Consider the following 22,535-nt stretch of genomic DNA (forward strand, 5'->3'; position numbering starts at 1 on the left):
GGGATTGGGCCGGGGTGTGCGCCAATGGGGCGGGACGGGAGCGGAAGCGGAAGCGCTGCCCGTCCGTGCGGCGCTGTGTGGCCATGCCGGGTGCGGCGGAGCGCGGCTCGGAGCTGTCGGAGCAGATCGAGAGCTTCGTGTCGCGGCTGCGGGGCGGCGGGCACAGGCCGCGCTCCGAGGACACGGCGCGGCAGACGCTGTCGCTGCTGCGGAAGATCATCGCGCACGGGCGGTGGGGATGGGCCGGTGAGCGCCGGGCTGCGGCCTGGAGGGGGAGGGAGGCGGCGGGGAGCCCCGGGAGCTGCGGGGCCCGGGCTCCCTCCGAATGGCCCGTGTCCTTCCTTGCCGTCTGCCCGCGCTACTCGGCAACTTCGGGGCCGTCGGGGTTGTGCCGTGGGCCGGGGGCGGGCTCAGGCGTCCTTCTATTGCCGGCAGCTGTTTCTGTACGCAGTTCCTTGCAGAAGCCTCTTGGGATGTGGCTCTCGCTTTTAGGAAGTTAATGTCGGCATCCTGAGTGCCGTCCTGTTCATGGAGTGTACATAAGGTCTTTATAAAAGCTCGGCGATGTCGTTCAGAATGCTGACCATCTCACCTGCAGAGGAGTTTCCTCTTTGTCTATACTCGCCACCTATGATCTTTCATAAGTCCCAAGTCTGCATTGTATACAGATGATTCATGTAACCCAAAAGTCCTATAGAGCAAACTGTGGCGTTGCTTTCTGCACACATCTGTGCTTTGCTGTGGTGTTGTGTTACTGGTGTCAGCATCTGGGTGCAGGGCTGTTCTGTGGTGGATGAGCAGGTCTGACACATTCATACTGCAGACAGTTTATAACTGAGGCTGTCCCCCCTTTCAGGGGAGCTGATGGATCTGATCCGGACGGAGGGCCGGCGGATGACGGCGGCGCAGCCATCTGAGACCACTGTGGGCAACATGGTGCGGCGTGTGCTGAAGGTCATTCGGGAGGAGTATGGCCGGTGAGGTGCCCTCGTGCTCTCTCTGCCCCTCCAAGAACCCAGAGCAGATTCCTGCAGTGCTTTTGCTTTCGTGAGATAATTTTGGTTTCTATCACCTACTGTTTCAGCATCTTCTACAGAGGGATTCAATAAGCTTAGTAATAGAGGGAAGGGCACCAGTACCAATGGACCTGCAGTTTTCAAAGTAGCTGACAGCATTTCCTCTAGTGGACACATAAGCTCTCCTCCTCACAGCAGTCAGTTCTGACCTGGCCACTTCTCTTCTTGCATCCCCAGGAGGGTCTGTTCCACTGTAGCAGTAGCTGTGAGCTCCACCTGCTGCACTTGGATGCACTTTGGGAAGCGCTCACTGGCAGAGCTTCAGGTTCTGCCAGAGATGGCTAGGGAAGCTCTTCGGTGTGACATGACCCCTGCATGCTGTTTTCCTTCCTCTCCATTCGCACCCACGTGCTGTGAGGATGCTAGCTCAGGAGCTGCTTTGTGTTATGCTTTGCACCTGCATGATCTCCTGAGGCTGAAGGGCTCTTTTTCTCTGCAGACTTCATGGGCGCAGTGAGGAAAGTGATCAGCAAGATTCCCTGCACAAACTTCTGACTTCTGGAGGACTGAGCGAGGATTTCAGCACTCCCTACCCTTCCCTCAGAGCAAACGTTATTGAAGCTATCAATGAGCTGCTAATAGAGCTAGGTACGAGTGGGTCTGAAATGGCTCATGAACAGAGATCTTTATGGGATGGGGCTGGTGCTTCCTTTTGCTGTTACCTGGAAAAATGACAGTGAAGAACTGGGTGGTTTAATATGAAGGAGTGTGTAACAGGAGTAGGCTGTGCTTTTTTTGGTTCAAAGAAGCATCAGAAACAAGGGTGTCTGCCTATGCTGTTTGTCTTCTGGTAAGTCTTAAATTGAGCCCTGTGAAGTAGGGTATCAGCAATCTGCCGAGGTTGGATGTAATCCCTATGAGCATTACTTCACCCTTGTGCCCAAAGTACTGTGATGTTTTCTTATCCTACAACCTTGTAACAGAACAGACACGTAGTGCCCCTCCTGAAGCCCAGGTTGTCCCATGTCTTCTTTTACATGGTTGTAGTGCTGCTGGACTGTAAAACTGGAACTTCCATCGTGTGGGCATGGTGCTTGTCTGGTGCTGGCCCAGACTACTTCCCTAGGGATGGACTTTTCATGATGGCCATTTCTCTCAGGAGCACAGGGTGTTTCAAGGGCCGGCTTCTTGCTTCCTCTTCGCTGGTGAAAAGAATAAGGAAAAAAGCTGCTTCTGCTCTACCAGAATTTGTAGTGTCACTTTAGTAAAATATGTTACTGGAGCAAGCTGCGCAGATGCTGCTCTCCCTGGCTTCTCTTCCACTCAATAGCTTCATTCTGTTACAGAGGGCACCACCGATAACATTGCCATGCAGGCACTGGAGCACATCCATTCCAATGAGGTGATCATGACCATCGGCTACTCACGCACTGTTGAGGCCTTCCTGAAGGAAGCTGCCCGCAAACGCAAGTTCCAGGTCATTGTGGCAGAGTGTGCACCTTTCTGTCAGGTAAGGCCCGGGCCGTGTTGTCACACGTGTTCTTGTATCTGGAGACAAGCTGTCAGCAGAACATCTGCAAGGGGAATGTTACAGGAATGCTTCTGCAGTTGAAAGATTAAAGACAACTCATTGTTCTACTCTCTGTCCCTCAGTCAGAGGGCTGTATTTGTGGTCCACTGCTTGATGGTTTTGCAGTTCAGACAAGAACTGAGTGCTAATGTCTCTATAACTGCAGTGCAGGAGCTGGGTTTTAGGGACACAAATTATCTTGTCCCTCTTTTCAGGGTCATGAAATGGCTGTCCGACTATCTAAAGAGAACATTGAAACTACAGTCATGAGTGATGCTGCTATTTTTGCTGTCATGTCTCGAGTCAACAAGGTAAGGAGGGCTTTGCTATTGGTGGGTGTTCATGGCAGGTAGATGCCCTGCAACTCCAGCTGCTTGCTGGCTGCTCTGACAAACTCCCTCTTATCCACAAGGGTGTGAGCCTGGAAGCTCAGCTTCCTCAGTTTGCTGTGGTGCATGCTCTCTAATGCTAATTTGTCTTTTAAGGTTATCATTGGTACAAAGACAATCCTGGCCAACGGTGCGCTGATTGCTGTGAGTGGTACTCACACTCTGGCACTAGCAGCTAAACACCACTCCACGCCGCTCATTGTGTGCGCCCCTATGTTCAAGCTCTCACCCCAGGTAAGCACAGCACCTCTTCAGTTCTGCATCTTCTTTAAAGAGAAATAACGGGGTAATACTTTGCTTGTGAAAACAGGGTGGACAGCACCACATGGCCCAAGGTAGGATTAGTAGATGAGTCATCTCCCCCATGTAGTGCTGTTATTTCAGATAGGAGATCTTCACCTAAATCTGGCGCAGGTCAAGGTCTCAAAGCTCTGCCTGCAATGCTCAGTTCTTTGCAAAATCTGCTGAGTAATAGGTGCACAGAGTATAGGGTTGCTACTAGCTGAGTGAGCCAATGCTACTAGAGAGTGACATCATCATTCTTTTTCTTCTGTATATATTTTTAGTAGCGAAAGAGCCTTTGTGCCTACCGAAGTGGTAGATGGAGATGCTCTCTACTATTTCCTATGCTCAGTATTTTCAGTGTTGTCAGATTAAATTGCAGACTGAGAAGTCACATCTCTTCTCTGGTTCCCTAGGCTTTGTAAAAGGGCAGACAGGCCACAGGAGGTTCTAGAAGCTCTGAGGAAAAACCTTTTGCTGTAGATGCTACAGTACAGAAGTACTGGGCATGGGTATTATGTGATTGTTGTGAAGAGCTTTATTGTTCCCTGGCAAGTCTTCGTCCACTGCTTTAGTTCCTTCTAGCACTCAGGATGTTTGCACTAGGATAATGAGATGCTCTTTATTTCCTTGACCTTCTTGTACTCTGTCTCATTCAGTTCCCTAATGAAGAAGATTCATTTCAAAAGTTTGTGTCACCACAGGAAGTGCTGCCATTCACAGAAGGTACTGGTCAAGCTAGTTCATTTGTTGTTTTTTTGTTTTGTTTTTTAATATTTGATACAAAATGTACATTTAAGACCCCAAATCGTTTCCTGCTCTCTTAAGGGGGAAAAAACGTGCTGGGAACCATCCTGTTTTATATGTATTTTTCTTTACTTCAGAGAATACAGAAAAGTTTTTTTGGAACACTTCATCTTTTTAGTTTTACGTCTGGTCTGCACTGTTCAGCACTTTATTGTAGGACTGTGATAACGGTGTCATACAGGTGGCAGTTTCCTGTGGGACACAACAGATGCCCAACAATGAGGGCAGCTTGCTTTTCTTCCCACAGCTCACATAACTTCTTGAAACTCAGTAATGGAGTTTCAGCAAGCAGATCACGTATCTCTGCAGTGAGTTTTCCGCAGCAGCGTCCTCTTTAGAAAGGTGGCTGCTCAGTCTCCCCCTTTCAGGTACGAATGTTACTTCAAATGACACATTTTTATGTCATGGATCAAGTTTGGCTCAGGTTTTTGTTTTGGCCTTCTGAACTTTTGTTTAGGTGGTAACTTTGGGAGCACTGGGATTCTTATATTTCAATTCCAAATTAGCAGGCTTGCGATGAATTAGTAAATCCGCATCAGAGAGGACTGGGGACTACTATGAGTAAAAAGCACCAAAAGAGCAGAGGATGTTACTCCAGTCCAAGATTGTTGTATACTTATAATTCAAAGGCATTGGTGAGGAAGTTCAAAAGGACTCAGGATATCCCAGTAAGGACTTCAGGATGTCATGGGCCCAACCAGTTTCTCCAGGAACTTGAGAAGATGTGCAGAAGGCTAAATATACTTTCTTTGGTTTGCTTATGTCTTAATGCTGCTGCTCTACATTTTTCAGGGGAGATCCTGGCAAAGATCAACGTTCACTGCCCAGTGTTCGACTATGTCCCTCCAGAGCTCATTACTCTCTTCATTTCTAACATTGGGGGTAATGCACCTTCTTACATCTACCGCCTCATGAGTGAGCTCTACCATCCAGATGACTATGAACTCTAACACCAAGAAGCATATTACTGTCCAGACTTGTTCTGTCTTTCTCTTTAGAAAGATACAGCAGCTAATTAAAGCAGATGTTGCAAAGGTGGGTTGCTGTTGGGAACCGGTAGGGAATATGCTCAGTGCAACCTTTCCTACCAGAAAGCAGCAGAAGACAGTTCTTATACTTGTCCCGAGACCTCTGCTTTGTTACAAGCCACATGAAGCTGTTAACCAATCTTGAAACAGCAAAGCAACATTTTCTGGGGCAGCCGTGCTGTTACTTCAAAGCGTGCTGCAATAAAGGCTGTTTACAGTGCTCTCAGTGTTAATCATTTTCCATGCAGAATTAGTTTCCTTAAATAATCGGGGTTTTATGAGTGCAGTGAGCTGCCTGTACTTGTGTTGCAGTAGTAAGATTAAGGTGTGCTTTCATCTAAAAATGTAATTGCCAGTGACCATGTGCTTCGAAACTGAACTTCTGGTAGAACTTTTGGACAAATTTTGTTAAGCTACTGAAATGCAAACCAGCTTTTTGGAAAACGCTGGAACAGAGATTCCATTCCTGATGAAAGGTGGACTTCAGAAGCCATGTCAGCAAGTTGCTTTGCCTCTGGACTGGGGTCTTCCCTCCTTTACTGCTGGGTGACTAATCATTCTCCTTGGGTGAACATCTCGCCTCATTGTGAAACTTCATGCTTTTTGTGAGGGGCAGCATAGAACATCTTAGAAATCTCAGGCTCTCACAAGGTGGTTCATTTCTTAGTCCCTTTTATCAATGTATGCTAATATACTACACACCACAGTTGAGACACCAGAGGAAAGAAGCTTCCACTCCTTGTTTCATTTTTGAAACAGCAGATTCCAATATCTGATCTGTTTTTAAGTTGCTTTTTTACACAGAACAAAGATACCGGTGATTAAAGAAAAATATCTTTTACTGTTTTAAAATAATCATCTCCTGTCTAGCTTAGAATGTGATACAAAATAGAACTGGAACCTGTGGAAAAAACAACATCTGCCTATTGTAAGAAATGCAGCAAGCTGTTTAGTTGTTTCTGTACACTGAGAAAGCAGGGCTATGCTAGGATTTAGAAATCACTCACTCAAGAATGCAGACTGCGGGGTGGTGGGAGAAAACAGCTGGGTGTGTCAGTGTTAAGTTAAAAAGACACAGGCCTACCTAGGCCTATGTCAAACCTGTTTTTACTAGGAAGCTGGTCAGTCCTCATTCCAACCACTGTCAGAAACCTAAGGAAAGTTTAATTAATTTTATTAATAAATACCTCCTCCATTTCAAACACTCTAAAATACATTAATTAAAAGTCTCTGTATTACATGGAATTCTGCCAAGCTTGCAGTAACTGACTGGATGCAACTTCTTGACATCAACAGTCAAACACTAACATATGACTCAGGTTTACAACAAAGTTCCTTAGTGCTGAAGATGTTTCTCCAAGCTCCAGGAGTGGGCTTCTGCCATGCTCTTCTGGCTGGTCTCTTTTGCTTAGGTCAGTGCTCAGGGCAAAACTTTGGTTACTGGGCTGGATTGAGAACATTGCTCCACACAAGATGCTGTTTAACAAGAGAACCTGGATTGTGCCAACACTTATGGAGTCTGCAGTTTGCAATCTTACCTTTTTTGGTTAAAGTCTTTGTTTCCAAATAGTTGCCATGCTCGCACCATCTTCCGCAGTCTAGCTAAGTTAGGTTTAGGCTGGAGGGAGAAAAATTAAGAAGCTGTAAGTCACAAGTGAACTCACTTCAGTGCCTCCATATTCTTTTCTCTAATAGAAACATTCCCATTTTTTTCACATCTAATTCAAAGTCCCACATGACTTCCAACAGCAGCTAATTTAATAACTTATAGGACAATATTTGAAAAAGGGAAGGAGTTAGGATTATATTTTATTTTATTTTCATGTTGCTATGTCTTTGCTTTCTTTCCCCCCATTTTATGGCATCTCCAACTTTAGGGAAGTAGGTGTTTAATCTTTAGCATCATTGCTCCCGGCAGAATATCTGCATTTACATGTTTTCAAAGTTTTACACTCATAAACCGTAACTGCTTTAAATACATGCTTAACTTAAAATACTAGTTGACTCCATTCAAGTCAGTGCAACCATTCAAATGGAACATGGTAGGACCTTTGCCAAAGTTTTTGCAGAACAGAGGCTTAATTCTCTCAAGTTTTATTTTACTAATTACAGCTACATAAAAGTTCAAGATGCAGCAGTGGTACTTCTATTTCTAACATGCATACATGATATGCCTCTGGCAATCCAGAGCATGGTTCTGTCTTTCAGTACCCCACACAGTACCTGTATTTCCTGCTGTAGATGGTCAATATCTGCAAGGGGCATCATAGAAGGTCTTCCATGAGCACACTGGAAGGGCAGCTGGCAAGATGACAAAGCTTCCATGAGCCGACAGCTCTCCTCTGGACTCAAACTGTCATTAAACTTAATAGCTCCTGGAAGGACATAAAATTCTTGCACGTGCTGCCAGAGAGAATTCAAACCACCCAACAGACCTCCCTCCACAGCTACTACTTAAAAAGAAAGGCAGCTCCCAGGGAAGACAGACTAACAGTAAAAGCTGGCTTAAGGCTTAGTTCAGTTAACCACACTGTTGCTTAATGATCAGCTACCCAAAGCCTAAACTGTTTAATCTAATCCGATTCAGATGGATTGCAGGATTATTAGATTCTAGCTTTTCAGATAGTGTTGTAAGAAAAGACTTTATTTTTAAGGGCTGAAGATGCAATCAGCTCATGTGTCAAAAGATCGTAAAATCAGAAGACAACCTTTATCAATTCTATAGAACTGATATCACTTCTATACACTTGCCACTGACAGGTATTAATTCCAAAAGCAAACTTACTGTTTATGGCCAGCCCTGCCATAAAGCCCTTCCTTGCAAATGGGCATTTAATGGCATCCAGAGGAAATTAAAGCAGAATGTTAAAAGAACTGTCTGTTATCTTTAGCATTCACAGACTCAGAAGGCTATCTGCAATTTCTGTCCTGCCTCTCAGCTGTAAGACTTCTTTAGAATGCAATGTCACACCATGAAAATGGGCTATGAAACAGTCTGTAACCCTGCAATTCCTACAAACACATTCTGAAACCACTATGCCAGGACTTATGTTATAAGGAAAGGCTAAAAAATAAATGGAAGAATAAAAGTACAGTTGCCCTACCGTGGCAGGCCTGGGAAGCTAACACCTTCAGAAATGTCAGAGGCAGTGTCCCTCGTGCTCCTCCCGCGGTCTGCACTAGCTAAAATTAGTAAGAGAACATCATCTTACATTCCATTTAAGATGAAGAATAAGGAGAACTGTAACAACAATGAGCTTCAAATGACCTAAATCTTCATCTCTTGTTTGGTGCTTAACATGCTTATTTCCCCTAGTTCTTTCAATAAGCTTTGCATTATTCCAGTCAGCTTCAGAAGCAGATAGCTACTCACCTCAACTTGTTCTTGAATAAGCTCCTGAAAAGAAAAAGGTGAGACAGTAAGTTGGTATTTCTCACTTTCACTGCCCGCATCCCTCTTCTCCACATCTGAGTATAATTTAATATGTAAGTTCCAGATATACCCCAGAAAAAATGATGCAGCTGCTTGTACGCTTCTTTAAATAATAGTGGATTTCATTTCTGATATCTAAGATAAAAGAAATTCTTAATCACATAGAGGTGATGCCAGTCCTTGTTAAAACAAAAAGTATCACAAAATGCTCATGAGATCTTGAAGCTTCACCTATGAAAGACTGCTAGCGAGGGACAGACCTGATCTCCAGCTAGGTACCATTCAGACGTATGCCTATCTTTTAAAACCCTTCTCCACTACTACCAGCACTCTTGGCACACTGGAGAGTGCACTTTGACTTTTCCCTGCTTCTAGCACAGCTGGAAGAGAAAAAGCAATTGGATCATCTTTTCACATAGAAAAAGGTAAGTGGCAAGGCTAGGCTGATTCACAATGGCTCAGCCTACTGGCTGAACACAGTACTCCAGAAACAATTTTTAAGGAGAGTCCTTGATACACTTATGGTTGTAAAGAATTGTTTACAATGGAAATTGCAAGCAATCCATTCAGTGATTTCTTCTCCAAACAGCTTTTTTTTTGTTATTCAACAACAGCTTTTAGAAAGCTGAACTGCCTACGCAAAGATTTCACTAGAACTTTAAATCCTAACAAGTAATATTTCTGTATCAGCAGTATAAATTGTTTTACTGTTCATTCAAGCATTCAGGAAGAATGAGCAGAAAACTGATTAAACATCTGAACTACCTACTGTGTTTCTTTGCTTTTCCACTACTTCAAGTATGAAACAGATTTCTGTCATTTTTGTTATAGTTCAGGGATTTCAACCATAGGATTGTTTAGCTGCTAAGTGAGATGGCACCTACATTGGCCAAGAGACTTTTGTCTCTCTTATAAGAAAAGATATTCTATACCTTGGGTCATTAACACAGAAAAAAAAGCCAGTATCACAAATTGCTTTGATCCATATCCACAGCTGACCTCCACAATGCTTTTAGTGACAGCTTGTCTTTTCCGTCGTAGTTCATTGGCCTCTCTTTCTGTAAAACACAGCGGCACTTTCTTCACTAGAATCAAGGAGCTGTTGGTCTCAGGAAATGATAATTCAAGGCCCAGATCCTTCAAATTTTTGTAGCAGCACCTGAAGAAAAAGCATAATGAAACAAAACTACAACAACCAAAACAGAAATAAAGCAGAAGCAGCTACTTCTTTGCAGCTTAAGTGGATATTTGTGTAGTCTCCACGTTTCTTCCTAAAAGTTTCTAATCTTGAAACCATACTTGAGATTCCAGTTAATTTTGCTCTTTTACTTTGCATTCTACTACATTTTTCACCCCAATCTACTATGCATATTGTGTGTTCCTCAGCCACAAGATACAATATTTCTGTACTATGCAGAGAGCTTTGCATTCAAATGTATAATTTTTTTGTTTTCTAAAGATTCACAAGATGTTCAATTCAAGGAAAAAATGCCAACTTATCACACAAATAGCAGCACTACACATCCTCCAAACATTAAAGTTATGCACTACAAAGACCGCTTTAAGTCTAGCCTAAAAAACAGTTGATTTCAACTGACACATAGCAGCAAATGCTTATGACAGAAAAATATTTTAAGAGATTTATGCTGGCTTAAAGGACTCATGTCCTCTTAAGTAAGGCAAAGAGAGCCAAGGAAAGAACAGCCTTAATTAATCTGACACGTGTCACTCTATGGATGGAAAAATACACAAAAACTGGAGCTCTCAGTCAGATGAGAACTTGACATCAGAAATTGAAGAAACTGTCAGCAACCATCAAATAGTTCAATGTATGTGTACACTTTGGTGATTTCTACGTTAAAAAGCAAAAATTCAAAAACCCTCTCTGTATTTCACTGTCATGACAGCTCAATAAGCAAGCAGAGCAAACAGTTTGGGCTATCAGCAGTAGCCAAAACCAACAGACAAAATACCAAGTGTGGACGTAACAGACAGAAGACAGGGGAACTATTGCAAAGCTGCTGCAGAAATCAGTGGGATGCAGTCATTTGGTATATTGTATTTGGTTTTGGCCATCAAGATAGATACAAAGATATTCAAAGATTAGTGTAAAAATAATTCAGAGTTGACCTAGAGGCACTAAAAATATTGTGATATTGGTAAGAATATCACAAAAGGATAGAAACAAAGACATCCAAATATTGTTGAATTATGAGGAGCCACGGTTATGTTCTCACATTTTTCATACAGCAGGTGGTACGTAATGGTGCTTTACACTTTCCTTTACAATTTCTGGTATTTGCCATTGTTACACAAAAGACTTAGCAAACATATACCACTGATACTGCTATGATTGGAATACACCCAAAAAGGACATTCCACCAAACAAGCATATTCCTAACATAGGCAGCAATTTTAATAAAGAGTGATTTAAAAGCTGTTGAGTTTGCCACAGGAGTCACAAAAAAGGGGAACTGGAGAATAACAGTGAAGGAGACCTGTGGAAATTGGCAGAGAACTTCAACTGAACATGAAGTACAGCATGGAAAAACAAGCACACACAAATGCAAAGGCAGGCAGGAATATTTTGAGGAAATAAAAAGGATTAATTAGTGTTCAGTATGTGTATAACAGACCAGCAATACATTTGTATCTAGCTCTAAACTCTTGCAATACAAAAGTTAAATTTCCTAATGGTAATTAGTACACCACTCTGAAACATTTGGGAAACAGTGCTCATTAGTTAGTCTTGGCAGACATCTAGAATTAAGGAATGCATTTTTGAAGGATTCACAACACAGGCTTTCCACAGCCCATCCCTCCCCTCTCCAGAGTCTATTAAAGCAGTTCCTGTATCTATACTATGGGCACTGCACTCCACTGCGCACTTCCAAGTCCTGGTCTCCAGACAGCAGGAACTGCTGGAGACTTCAGGGACACTCCTCTGGCTGCTACATCACAGTTTGGTTTGCCAGGGAAAGCACAGAACACTGCAGTGGCACAGGGATTGCACACCGTGGGGTTTCATCTTGAGATGTAGTGATGTGCCCAAGAAGAACACCTATTTTCCACAGTACAGATATAGCCTACTGGTTTCTGCTCAGGAAACAATCAACAGATGTGGTAACCTAGCAATACATATTGAAATCTTCCTCCACAGTTTAGCACTACTGGGCATTACTAACCGTAGAATTCTTCTTTGCTCTTCTGTAACTTCAATCTCTAAAGGGGGAGAGACGGAGGAAGACAGTAATTTCTTCTTGCCACACGCTGCAGCCTCCTTCTCATAGGAATCTGTGAATGAAACATTTAGAAATATGCCTCTTTGAATACTTATACAGGCATTGCCCTCAATGACCTTATGGTTTGGCATGTAATCCTCTGTTTGGATTAAAAATGACCACAAAATGCCTTCTCCTGGAACTTGTGGAGGACTGGGAATGTCACACACTAGACATCTAGTCCCAAGGGAGAAGTTGGTTAATGCCACTCTGTTTTTTTCCCACCGGTTCCAAAAAAGAGTCACCCTAAATAGCAAGAAAAACCTACTGATATATTTAGTCCAACTCACACACAGCGATTTTTCCACAGAAAAAATCTCTCATAAACGGCATTAAAATACTATTCATTAAGCATCTCTCCCTTCAGTTTTCAACTTTTTTCAGTACCTCACCAAAAGGAGCAGATTTCCTGGAAACCTCTCTGCAGGAACTGCACAGTATTTCTCAATGAAAGAGAAAGTCTGTGATTCTTAAGTACTTGATGGATAGTTGTACCTTTTAATGCTGAAACCAATGGCTAATGGGCTTACAGAAAAGACCATTATCTCCTTGCAAACAGTTTCAGAATGTAAAAAATGTAGGCTTCAAGTGTGGTATTCAGCTAAAAAGGAACCAAACAAACTACGCTCTTTAGTCTGCACACCATGTCTTATTCTTCACAGTGTAATCACATACTCTTATTGATGGTTTTCTATTTCCTGTTCATTGTTTTTCCTATCTGCCTTCCTACTCTTTCATTACATCAGGCCTATTTTAATTTGATAGGTCTGTGTAGGTAGGGTGCATATTTTCTATTTTGGGAAGCGCTGTAACAATTTTCAGCTGCCAATACTATGACTCCTACAAACACTGAATGGCTGCTCTCTGCTAAAGATCAGGGTCAAGGTGACAAATCAATATTCTATTGGCTCGATATGGCCCAGATTTATCCTTATGACAACATCGTGAGCTTTCCCTTTAAGACAGCTCTTGTTTACACATCTTTCCTGAAACCATCCGCATTCTCACCTGCAATAAGCTGCTCCAGGCGGATCCGTTCATGAGCTGCATGTTGGTCCACCAAAACCAAAAGGTTTCCACCTAAAAAATGTACAAGAGATTTAAAATAGGTAACTTTGTAGCCAATGGCCATATGGATTGGAAAGAAGAATGACAGCTCCCTAGAGGCCACATTTACAAGATCAGTACCGGTAGGTTTCATAGGTGTGAAGTGAGGGGAAGACCGTTGGCAGAACAAAGTCACTACAGAACTGAAATGATCCAAATGAGTAATTTAAAGTAAGGGCAATCACAAAATCTTGTGTATAGGAGTCTTCATTTAACATCAGAATGAAAGCTGAGGTTACCAAGAATAGTTCTGTTTAACGCTGTCTTTAAAAGGTCACAAAAATTACTGATTATGAAAGCCTTTTCTACGCAGCTTCAGTAAGCTGCAGCCACGAATATATCCAGACACTGTGAACAGTCTGAAAGATGTTGGTAATTTGAGTATAATCTATTTTTATGATACTAATCTGAAGGCAATAGGAACATTCAACGACATCCAAAATAAAGAGAAAAAGATCCAAGAAATTTCATGTGAAGTCTAACATTTTCCTCTACTCACAGTATCATCCCAAAGCAAAAAACAATAAAAGCAGGTCTGTGTTCTCCCTGCAGTTTAAGTGCACTTGAGAGCTACCTTAATACCTAACCAGCTCTTACCTTTCTTTTTATCCATTTCATTCCTAGTGTTGATTACACAAGCAATAAATTTATTGTCCACTTGCTGAAGAACCTGAAAGATAGTCAGAACAATCATTATCCAGTGGTAAAAGGAAGAGATAATAGAAGGGGGACTAGATATGCATATTTTCTAATTCCAAAGGTTGAAAGAATTTGGCCTAAAAAAACCAACACTATGAAATTACATAAGTATTCTTTGTAATGCAATGAGGGGCTAAATATGGAAAAGACAGCAATTACTTAGGCTAGAAGACAACACTAAAAAAAGGTCAAACAACCATGATTGGTCATTAAACAGTTTAGTCTGGAATGAATAAGAAAGTTGCAGAATATCCAACAAAATAATTCTGAATCTGTCTTTTGTAAGAGAGTTACAGGCATAAGAACTACTAAGGTGGAAATTTACAGAATGGATAATATGGTGGTGTAGAAGCCTGTAGGAGCTGGGAATCAAAGCTGTTCACAGCTGGCAGAATATAAACAACCTTTTATAATTTGAGCTGTGTTTAAGGACTTTGTGCTACTGTCATGGTTCTGTAATAACTGGAACGTGCTGTCCACCTCCTAGACAAAAATGAATAGATGATCCTATTTCTTTGAAGGAATACTAGACATTAAGAATTTTTTTCTGTTTTTTTTTCCTTCTGTTTTACAGCTTTCTTCTCCTGTCTTTTTGAAACATAATTTGTTTCCTGTAATAACTTTATTTCTGTTGTTATTCCTGCACATGCAATGTAAAGAATGGAGAATCATTTCCATCCTTCTCCACCCTGACCTTACTATTACCATGTCCCACCCAGTCAGAACCTGCAATCTCAAAGTCAGCAACCTGATTGCATGAGAATAATGCCAGTTTGAAACCTGTTAGTCTTTAATATGTAAGAGAGGGAGAGAATTCACTTTGAGATACCTATAAGTGCAAAGAACGTAAGCTGAAGCCATATATTCACATGAGATTTTAAGTTAACTATCAAAATATACAATGAAAGAGCATTAAAATAGCCAGACTTCATGTTACAATGTTATTTTTAAGAATCACTTTTCAGAGCAGATATAAATCTTAAAAGGAAATTTCAAGTCTTTCCAGGAAATCTAGGATTTGCTTTTGAAACCACTCTGCTTAAGAATTAAATTTCTAAAGTCAATAAATATAGAACCATAAGAGATAGGAGATAGACTTCAGAAGAACACGAACTAGCAAATATTTACGAGAAATATAAAAAGCCACCTGTTGAAATATCATTTAGTTATCAGTGTTTCAAAGCAGCAGCAATGAGGCTGCCTCTTGATTTGACCATGCAACCAAGGAATTTTAGTCATTTTGTAGATAGATGATTATCCAGATACTAAGATCTGGCTTGACATGTGTGTCTGATGGTATTATACACCAAGATTTCTGATTGTGTTTGTGAAAACTAAGGATATGATCTATTTCCCTGGATACCTCTCTCCTACAAGGCAGAGACATCAGAAAATCCCAACAACTGAGCGGGAATTATAGCATGAAAACTAGCAATAGATCATATTGTACCTGCATTGATTGAACCATGTCTTTGGTAAAACGATAAGGATACAAAATATTATGAATTTTCACAGCAAGATTCTCAGCTTGACCACTGGTCACATCAACAGCTACCTGTAAAAAAAAAAAAAAAAAAAAGTGATTTAGATTAATATTTTATAGGCTCAAGCTACCTAGGATAAACATGGGGAAAAAAAAAAAGAAAGAAAAAAGTCAGATTTGGGAAAAAACTTTCTGGAAGTAGCTCTACATATTTTGACAAACCAAGCTTTCCACTCAAACACAGCACTAGTTAGAGATACAGTCTGGCAATCACTCTGTTTCCATCCCCACTTACTTTCCCATCTGGGTATTACCTGCTAACTTCAGTACATTCAGCTAATTATGAATACCTATCAGAAAACCTGATGTTGACTACCAGCCTAGATAAGCTCCCAGAGGAGTGAGTTACAAATACACATCACCCTGAAATGACTCAGAATCTGTCACTGTAACAAATGAACAGAATTGTTCCTTTTCAAAAATTCACCAGCAGGTGGTTTGTGACTCCATCTCCATTGTGTGCAGGTGGAAATGGCTACATACGTAAGTTTACACACTTGCAACACGATGATTAAAGATAATGCTGCCTCATGACAACAAAGGAAGTTTTTCTAAAAGTTCCAACATTGTTTCCCTCTCACATGCTACAGTCCTGCTAGGCTACGAAAACAACTACAGTAAAATAAACCTTTAAGACCCACTGCAGCCCAGAGGAGAAAGATGAGTTGTTTTACTCTGTCCTCAAAGAGGACAGACAATATATTACCATTCTGACATCAAACTTTCTTATTTTAAGACGAACATCTCCGTAAAGAAGACGACAGCTTACAAGAAAGTCTTACTTTTGAAATGACTGAAGGTAAAGGATTAGCCCAATACCTGCCTCTCCAACTTTGAATACATGCATAAAAATGACTTACATATAAACAAGCTATAAAATATAATTGCAAGGCCTGTAGTCTAAAGTATAACTGAATAAATTATACAGAACAGTTACAATACTTGCAGTTTTGGTCCCCATATCAGATAAAATAACTCCTATGTGTTGGTGTGAGATGCAAGATAATGCTTACCTCTGGGCAGCGAACAAAAACAGGATTATCCCATTCTGAAAGCATCGTCTGCAGAGACCCGCCATCACCACCTGGGAAAGAGCACACAGATAATACAGGGACTACCATAAGCTGTCAGCAGAAGGTACATTGGGTACCTCTACCTCACACAAGTATAATTACATTTTTTTTTCCTTTAGTAAAACGGGTGATTGTACAGATAAATAATGGAGCATGAGAGTGGGCTTCTCTATTGTTTGCTTTATCTAGAAGAGACCCTGTGCAGCTTCCTGAGCACACTGCAGCACAATTCTACAGGCCTTGGAAACGAGGAGGGAAAAGAAACAAAAACAAATGAAGGACCTATTTAGCTACCCACTGCTTCGGGACAAAGCCACATACCAAAAAGGTGATTTCATCCATTCTACCACAAAAAGAATGTGTGGATTGAAGCTATTTTTCACATTCCAAGGTTGGAATGAGTACAAAGAAGGGACTAGGTAATTATTCTTTAAGCTACTGACATCATTCAACAAAGAGCTGGGTATTTAATCTGTAAATAAGTACCCCCTAACCTACCTTCAACCCTCAAAGAGGTTTTTTTCCAGTTCTAGATCTGAGGTGACTCACACAGTCCCATTGTTAGCAGACCTTGAGTAATTCTGGGTTCCTGTTGGGACACCTGGGAGAATTCTTTGACTTGTTTTTACAGCAGTACACTGTGTCCTGGAAAGCTGGCCCTACCTCTCTGATCCTGGCTTGCTAGAGTCTTCTCTTTTCCAGGTCTAGGAAGGAAGGGTAGCAAAATCTCACTTCTAAAGGGATGGCACCTGCACTGAAACCCTAAAAACAACATAAATTGACTTCTGCAAATTCATCAGTGTGCAAAAACACAAAAGGCTATACAATTATATTTTCATAAATGAATGCTTGCTTAGCCCTGAGCAAATTAGACTCTTATGTTGATTTGGCAATCTAGCATTAAGAAATAGCAGCTCATATGTAAAAACTGAGAATTATCAGATACATTTGCAGCTGGAAAAGTGGCTTCTGCAAGACTGACATTCTTAAAAACTGGTTATGATTTTAATCACATAAAAATTACTTAAAGAATTAATGCAGTCATAAATGTTTACCATAAGAGGAAAGAGATGGCATACAGACAATCAAAACACTTTTGACTTCCCTCTTTTCAGGTGTGGCAGAGCTGTCAATCCATTACCACCACCATCAGTAGTTACCAGCAGTTATCAGCACCTTGTAAGACTGCAAACTACAAGCCAGTAAGACCACGTGAGCTATCAAAGTTAGTCTAACAACATGTTCCTACCCACCCAGAAATGATTTAATGATATTACAAACCTGCACTGTTATCAAGATTATTAAGTGGCTCAGATTTCCAGCACAGTGGTAAACATGTCACCCTTCCTTTGGTACAATTCAGATTTCTATTCTTTGTGAAATAATAATGAATTAATAAAGTTCCTTTCTACTAAGAAATTAAGGGTGTGCATTCAGGAAATATGGCAGAGTGATAAAGCCAAAAAATAAAAATAAAAGCTGTGTGCTGATAAGCTCAGTAGGAAAAGGTTCTATGAGGTCCTGTGGCCAGTCCATCGACTCCTGACTGCTGGCTTTATCCCATTAAAGCCTGGTGATGGACATACATTGCTCATGAAGTCAGGATTTTCTTGTCCAAAGGCCAGTGAGAATTCAGAGCTCGCAGAGATATTATTACAACTATTAATCTGACAGGTAACATCAGAAAAGGTGCCAAGAATAACTTCTCTACTTCATACATGCAAACCATATACATCTAGAATACTTGAATAATAATTACATTATCATGTTGATGCAGAACATTAGATTACTCAGAAAGTAATTTGATTATGAAAAAAAATTGATAAACTTTCCTGTAACGGTCAACTTACTAAGTTCAGAGATGCCTAAGTCTAACCTGCAAAACCTTACATTTCTCTTGGGCACATGGAGCGCATGGCCTATGACAATCACCTCTCTCTTCTTGCTGCCTACTGTATTTCTAATTCAAGCCAGGATGCCATTGGCCTTCTTGGCCACCTGGGCACACTGCTGGCTCATGTTCAGCCAAGTGTCAACCAACATCCTCGGATCCTTTTCCTCTGCAAAGGATATGGAGGAATTCAGTTTCCTTAGCTTCACACGCACTCCCATGTCAGAAACCATTTTATCAGACTGCCCCTTTGCTGCCATCTGTTGTACAGCAACAACACGTAATGGGATATTGGTGAAAGTTTCAACCTCTTCTACCCTACCATCAACATCCATCTCTGATGTCATGGGCCAGCATAATAAAATGGGAGGAATTAAGTTTCAGAGCAGCCTTTGCATATGACAGCAATTAGATATGAGTGTGATTACAGTAGATGTCATGATGCTTAGCGAAAACTAAGCGCTGACATTTCCTTTCACTATTTTATTAAAAACCATCTTGTAACATCTTAACATTAACATGTTTGTTTTGTCTCCATAGTCACCAACAGTTCTGTTTTCTGCTATGTATAAGGCAGTGGATTTTTCAGTGTGAGTGTCAGGTGCAGCCAGCAAAACATTCCATGCACCTAGCAGAACAAATACTGATTTCCTCATCCCATTTTTATAACAACAACAAATCATCTTACCATTCTCTGAGACAACGTTCACAGCCATTGTTGTTAAGTCTGTAATGCAGGCAGCTGGAAACTCTTCAGGAGGAGTGTTGTAGGTGCTCAGTCCCGTTGCCTTATTGATGTAGACTGTCTTACCCAACAAAGCATCAAAATCTTGCAGCCAGTCTGAACTACGCAAATCATCCCTGGGATCACCCACATTTCCATTGTCTGCAGAGAACGCCAAGTTACTTGGAGAGACCACACAGTGAACGTCAGCATCTTTCACGCTTTGTTTTGATGATTCATTTAACATACTTTCATCTTCACAGATGACCTCAGCGCCATCATTTTTTGCTGGTAAAACACTACTTGCAGAAACTGTGCATTCTCCTTCAGTGCTGCTGAGTGGTGACAGGCTAACAGGGCATTTCATGGACTCTGCTCTCAGATCATCTGATGGTGGGCAAACATCCCCCTTAGAAATGCTGTGACCTTCCCTCATTTCTTCCACTGAGGCTTTATACCTTTGACAAGGGTTATATAAAAGATCATTATTTGAAGATTCAAGATCAAAAGAGTGGTTATCTTTTCTACTTGAATCAGTTTGGAGTTGTTCACCCAGCTGTTGTACTGCTCGGTGATCACTTTTCATTTGGCACAGTTTGGATGATAGGGATCCTGGAGATCTTTGACTACTTGTAGTTTGTTTACTAACCTCTGAGTAATCAGACAATGTCAAAGGACTGCGGCAAAGGGTTCGTTTGTCCAGTGGAGTTTCTCCACTACACAGTAGAACTTCATCTGAAGATCTCAAAACGTGGCTGTTATTATTAGAATCCAAAGTTGGAGTCTCACAAATGCTCAAGTGACCACGGCTGTTATTCTGACTCCTTGAAAAGTCACAGTTTGCTTGTGCATTAGAAACTGGGAGATGAAATTCACTCTGCTCTGGTGATGGTGTTGGTAGTGTACACTTGACACGCCCATAATATCTCCTGAACTTCTCTAATGAACCGAGCTGTGTAGCTAGGCTCAGCTTCTTGCAAGGCTGTGATCTTGGCGCAGCTATTTGTCTTCTAGGGCTTTCTGCAGCTTTACTGTGAGAAATACCTGAAGATGTTGCCAGCGGCAAGTCTGATACATGTGATATTTCATAATGTCTTTTACTGGTGGCAGTGGACGTGTCTCTCCCATCACGTGCTTGACTCGGCAAACTTTTATTCTCTGACCGCTCATTTCCATCGGCACTGCCTACTTCTCTGCTGCAGAAAGGTATATATTCTTTATTCACATTTATGGAAATATACTTAGCATTTAAAGCCTGAACTGGCAAACTCACATTGTGTGAGTATGCTTGGGTATGCTTGGCACTGACAGGGCCAGCTCTGCAGTGCATGTTTAATGCAAGATTTGTTTCTGTTTGTTTATGCTCACGGGGTGGCTCATTTTGCATGACACGTATTTTGAGGCCCAAGTGAGAATGCACTTTTTCTGGTACTGAACTAACAGCCCCTCTTCCAGCATTATCTACCACTTCACTTCTTTCCCTGTCGCCTTCTCTCACATTATGTGGTCTTATCAGTGAATTTCCATAGACAGTTTCAGATTCCCCTGCAGTCTCAGAAGGGTCCTCTCTCTCAGATGGCCACCGAGTAAAACCATTATTTGAGACACCAACTGTACTGCTTTTCTGCACAACTTGGTCTTGCTGCTTTCCTACATCTTCTGCACGATTCTCAGCACAGCCACGCAAGTCATAATTGCTTATTTTTATTATTTCTGATCTGCATCCTTCTGTGAAAGAGGAACGGAGATTTTCTGAAGATCTGAGATGAGTATCACACGCTTCTTGGGAACTGTTTGTGCCTTTTGGCTCCTGTTCCGACATATCAGACACAGTGAAATTAGAAGCGGTGTCATCTTTCTTGGGCAGTGGAATCTCAGCTTCTTTGTTTCTACGTTGCCCAACAAGTTCAGCAATCTTCTGATTTGAGGAAATTTCAGTATCCTGTGTATTTTTATTTGACTCTGGAGGATCTGAAGAATTTTTTCCCACCGTTGATTTTCTTTTGACATCTTTTGATTGCAATTTAAACACTTCATAGGAATCTATAATTTCATCACACGCTTTCTTAAAGTTTTCTTGGATGCTCTTATCCTCAGGGAGGATGGACTTCGTAACTGGAGCATTATCCAAACAAAAATTATTATCCTCATTAAACTCTTTGATGTCTTCACAACAAGGTTCAACAAATAAATGCTCTCGTTTCAAAAACCTTTTCACTCCTTCCTCTACACAAGCTAGAAGAGCATCCCAGTTCTGGAACTCAATCAGAGTTTTTGCAGGTTCCAGAGTCACATCATAGTCACTGTACGCACAGGTCACATTGAGAACAAAGATCCCGTATAACTCTGGGCCACAACGGGGGCGACCAGGACTTGAGGAGCCCTGTCTGCTCACAGGGGCACTTTTTGCCTTACAAATAACACTTTCTTTTCTTAATAAGAAGTCAATCAGTTTATGTAGTCTTGTCTTTAAAACAAGCCTTCTATTCACGTACAAGAATTGCATATTCTTATTGTAATGTCCTTCAGAACTGATGTAGCCACTTATCTCAAATCCCCCAGACTTATGCTTTATTTCTCTTAACTTCTGAGACCTGCTCAGTCCAAATATTTGACAAAAACGAGAGTGAATATCTCTTGTCTTAGGAAGCTGAAGCACCATAGAACAAGAAACATCATTCCTTAAAGAAAGTGAAACAGAGGGATGCATCAACGAGATAGCCTCTACTTTCTGTCTCACCCTCTCAAACTCCAGCACAGGGTCCATACACCTCCTCCTCACTGGTAACTGATGGAACAGATTACACACAGTCACCGTTGTTCCGCCACTTGGTCTGTTCAATTCAGCTTCACAGACTTCCAGCGCATTCCCATTGTGAAACAGCTTCACAAACGTTTTTGCTGTCTTGCTGCTCTTAGATGAAACCTCCACAACACTGGCCATGTTTGCTATGCTTGCCAGAGCCTCCCCTCTAAAGCCATAGAACGACAGCTTCTCTAAGTCTGCCACTGAGCTGCACTTACTAGTGAAGTACCGCTTTCCCATTTTACACAAGTCCTCTCTCCCCATGCCACAGCCATTATCCACCACCTGGATCTTAAACGCTTCCAGATCCACCCTAACAGCTACACACGTTGCTTTGGCATCGATGCTGTTGAGCACGAGCTCCTCAACGCACTGCCCCAGCGAGGTGACCGTCACTCCAGAGCGCAGCCTGGCTTGCACGTCCTCTGCCAAGTGCTTGATCATGTCAGAAGCAGGTCGGACAGGATCCCGTTAGATTCACAAGCAGGTCATAAGCATCACCAAAGGGCTGGGCTGAGAGCTGCCATCCCCTCGCTTTTACCTCTTTCTCCTCTCGTTACAATAGCAAAGGAAGAAGGAGCGAGCCCTGGCAGCCAGCAGGTCCTGAGGGCGACCGGCTGGCCCTGAAGGTAACCAGCCGGCCCCGAGGGCACGAGCTCCCGCCCCGCCGCCGGCCCCGAGGCTGTGGTAGATGGTGGCGGGGCGGGAGGCCTCGTAACGGCCGCGGCTCGAGCGCAACCGCCGCGGGGCCCGGCACGCGCCCGCCGGCCCGGAGCAGCGCGGAGGCAGCCGGGCGGGGAGCACACTGCGCATGCGCCCGCGAACCGGAACTGCGGCTCCCGGAGAGCGGCGCATGATGGGAGATGTAGTTTCCCCCGCTCCCGAG

General features: G+C 42.2%; 2 protein-coding genes across 3 annotated transcripts; one reads left to right on the forward strand and one right to left on the reverse strand.

Annotated features, from left to right (window-relative positions):
• The first annotated feature begins 37 nt into the window (after positions 1–37).
• EIF2B2 (eukaryotic translation initiation factor 2B subunit beta) lies at positions 38–5,314 on the forward strand. Its single transcript, XM_015865089.2, has 8 exons — positions 38–246; positions 857–977; positions 1,516–1,664; positions 2,363–2,526; positions 2,802–2,897; positions 3,072–3,209; positions 3,917–3,983; positions 4,857–5,314. Exons 1-8 carry the CDS (start codon positions 84–86, stop codon positions 5,012–5,014), a joined length of 1,056 nt encoding a protein of 351 aa, XP_015720575.1. The 5' UTR covers positions 38–83; the 3' UTR covers positions 5,015–5,314.
• Positions 5,315–5,813: 499 nt separating this feature from the next.
• MLH3 (mutL homolog 3) lies at positions 5,814–22,441 on the reverse strand. Of its 2 annotated transcripts, XM_015865084.2 has the most exons (13): positions 18,808–22,441; positions 16,892–16,990; positions 16,169–16,239; positions 15,063–15,167; positions 13,511–13,583; positions 12,815–12,886; positions 11,711–11,819; positions 9,525–9,684; positions 8,466–8,489; positions 8,197–8,275; positions 7,316–7,467; positions 6,631–6,710; positions 5,814–6,244 (listed from the first exon to the last, which is right to left on the reverse strand). In XM_015865084.2, exons 1-13 carry the CDS (start codon positions 22,091–22,093, stop codon positions 6,157–6,159), a joined length of 4,398 nt encoding a protein of 1,465 aa, XP_015720570.1. In that variant the 5' UTR covers positions 22,094–22,441; the 3' UTR covers positions 5,814–6,156. The 2 variants fall into 2 exon arrangements, with proteins under 2 accessions (XP_015720570.1, XP_015720572.1); XM_015865086.2 differs by lacking the exon at positions 5,814–6,244 and having other exon boundaries at positions 6,250–6,710; positions 7,316–7,393.
• Between the last annotated feature and the right edge of the window lie 94 nt (positions 22,442–22,535).

The sequence above is a fragment of the Coturnix japonica genome, chromosome 5, assembly GCF_001577835.2.
Source record: "Coturnix japonica isolate 7356 chromosome 5, Coturnix japonica 2.1, whole genome shotgun sequence".
Classification (NCBI taxonomy): Eukaryota; Metazoa; Chordata; class Aves; order Galliformes; family Phasianidae; genus Coturnix; species Coturnix japonica.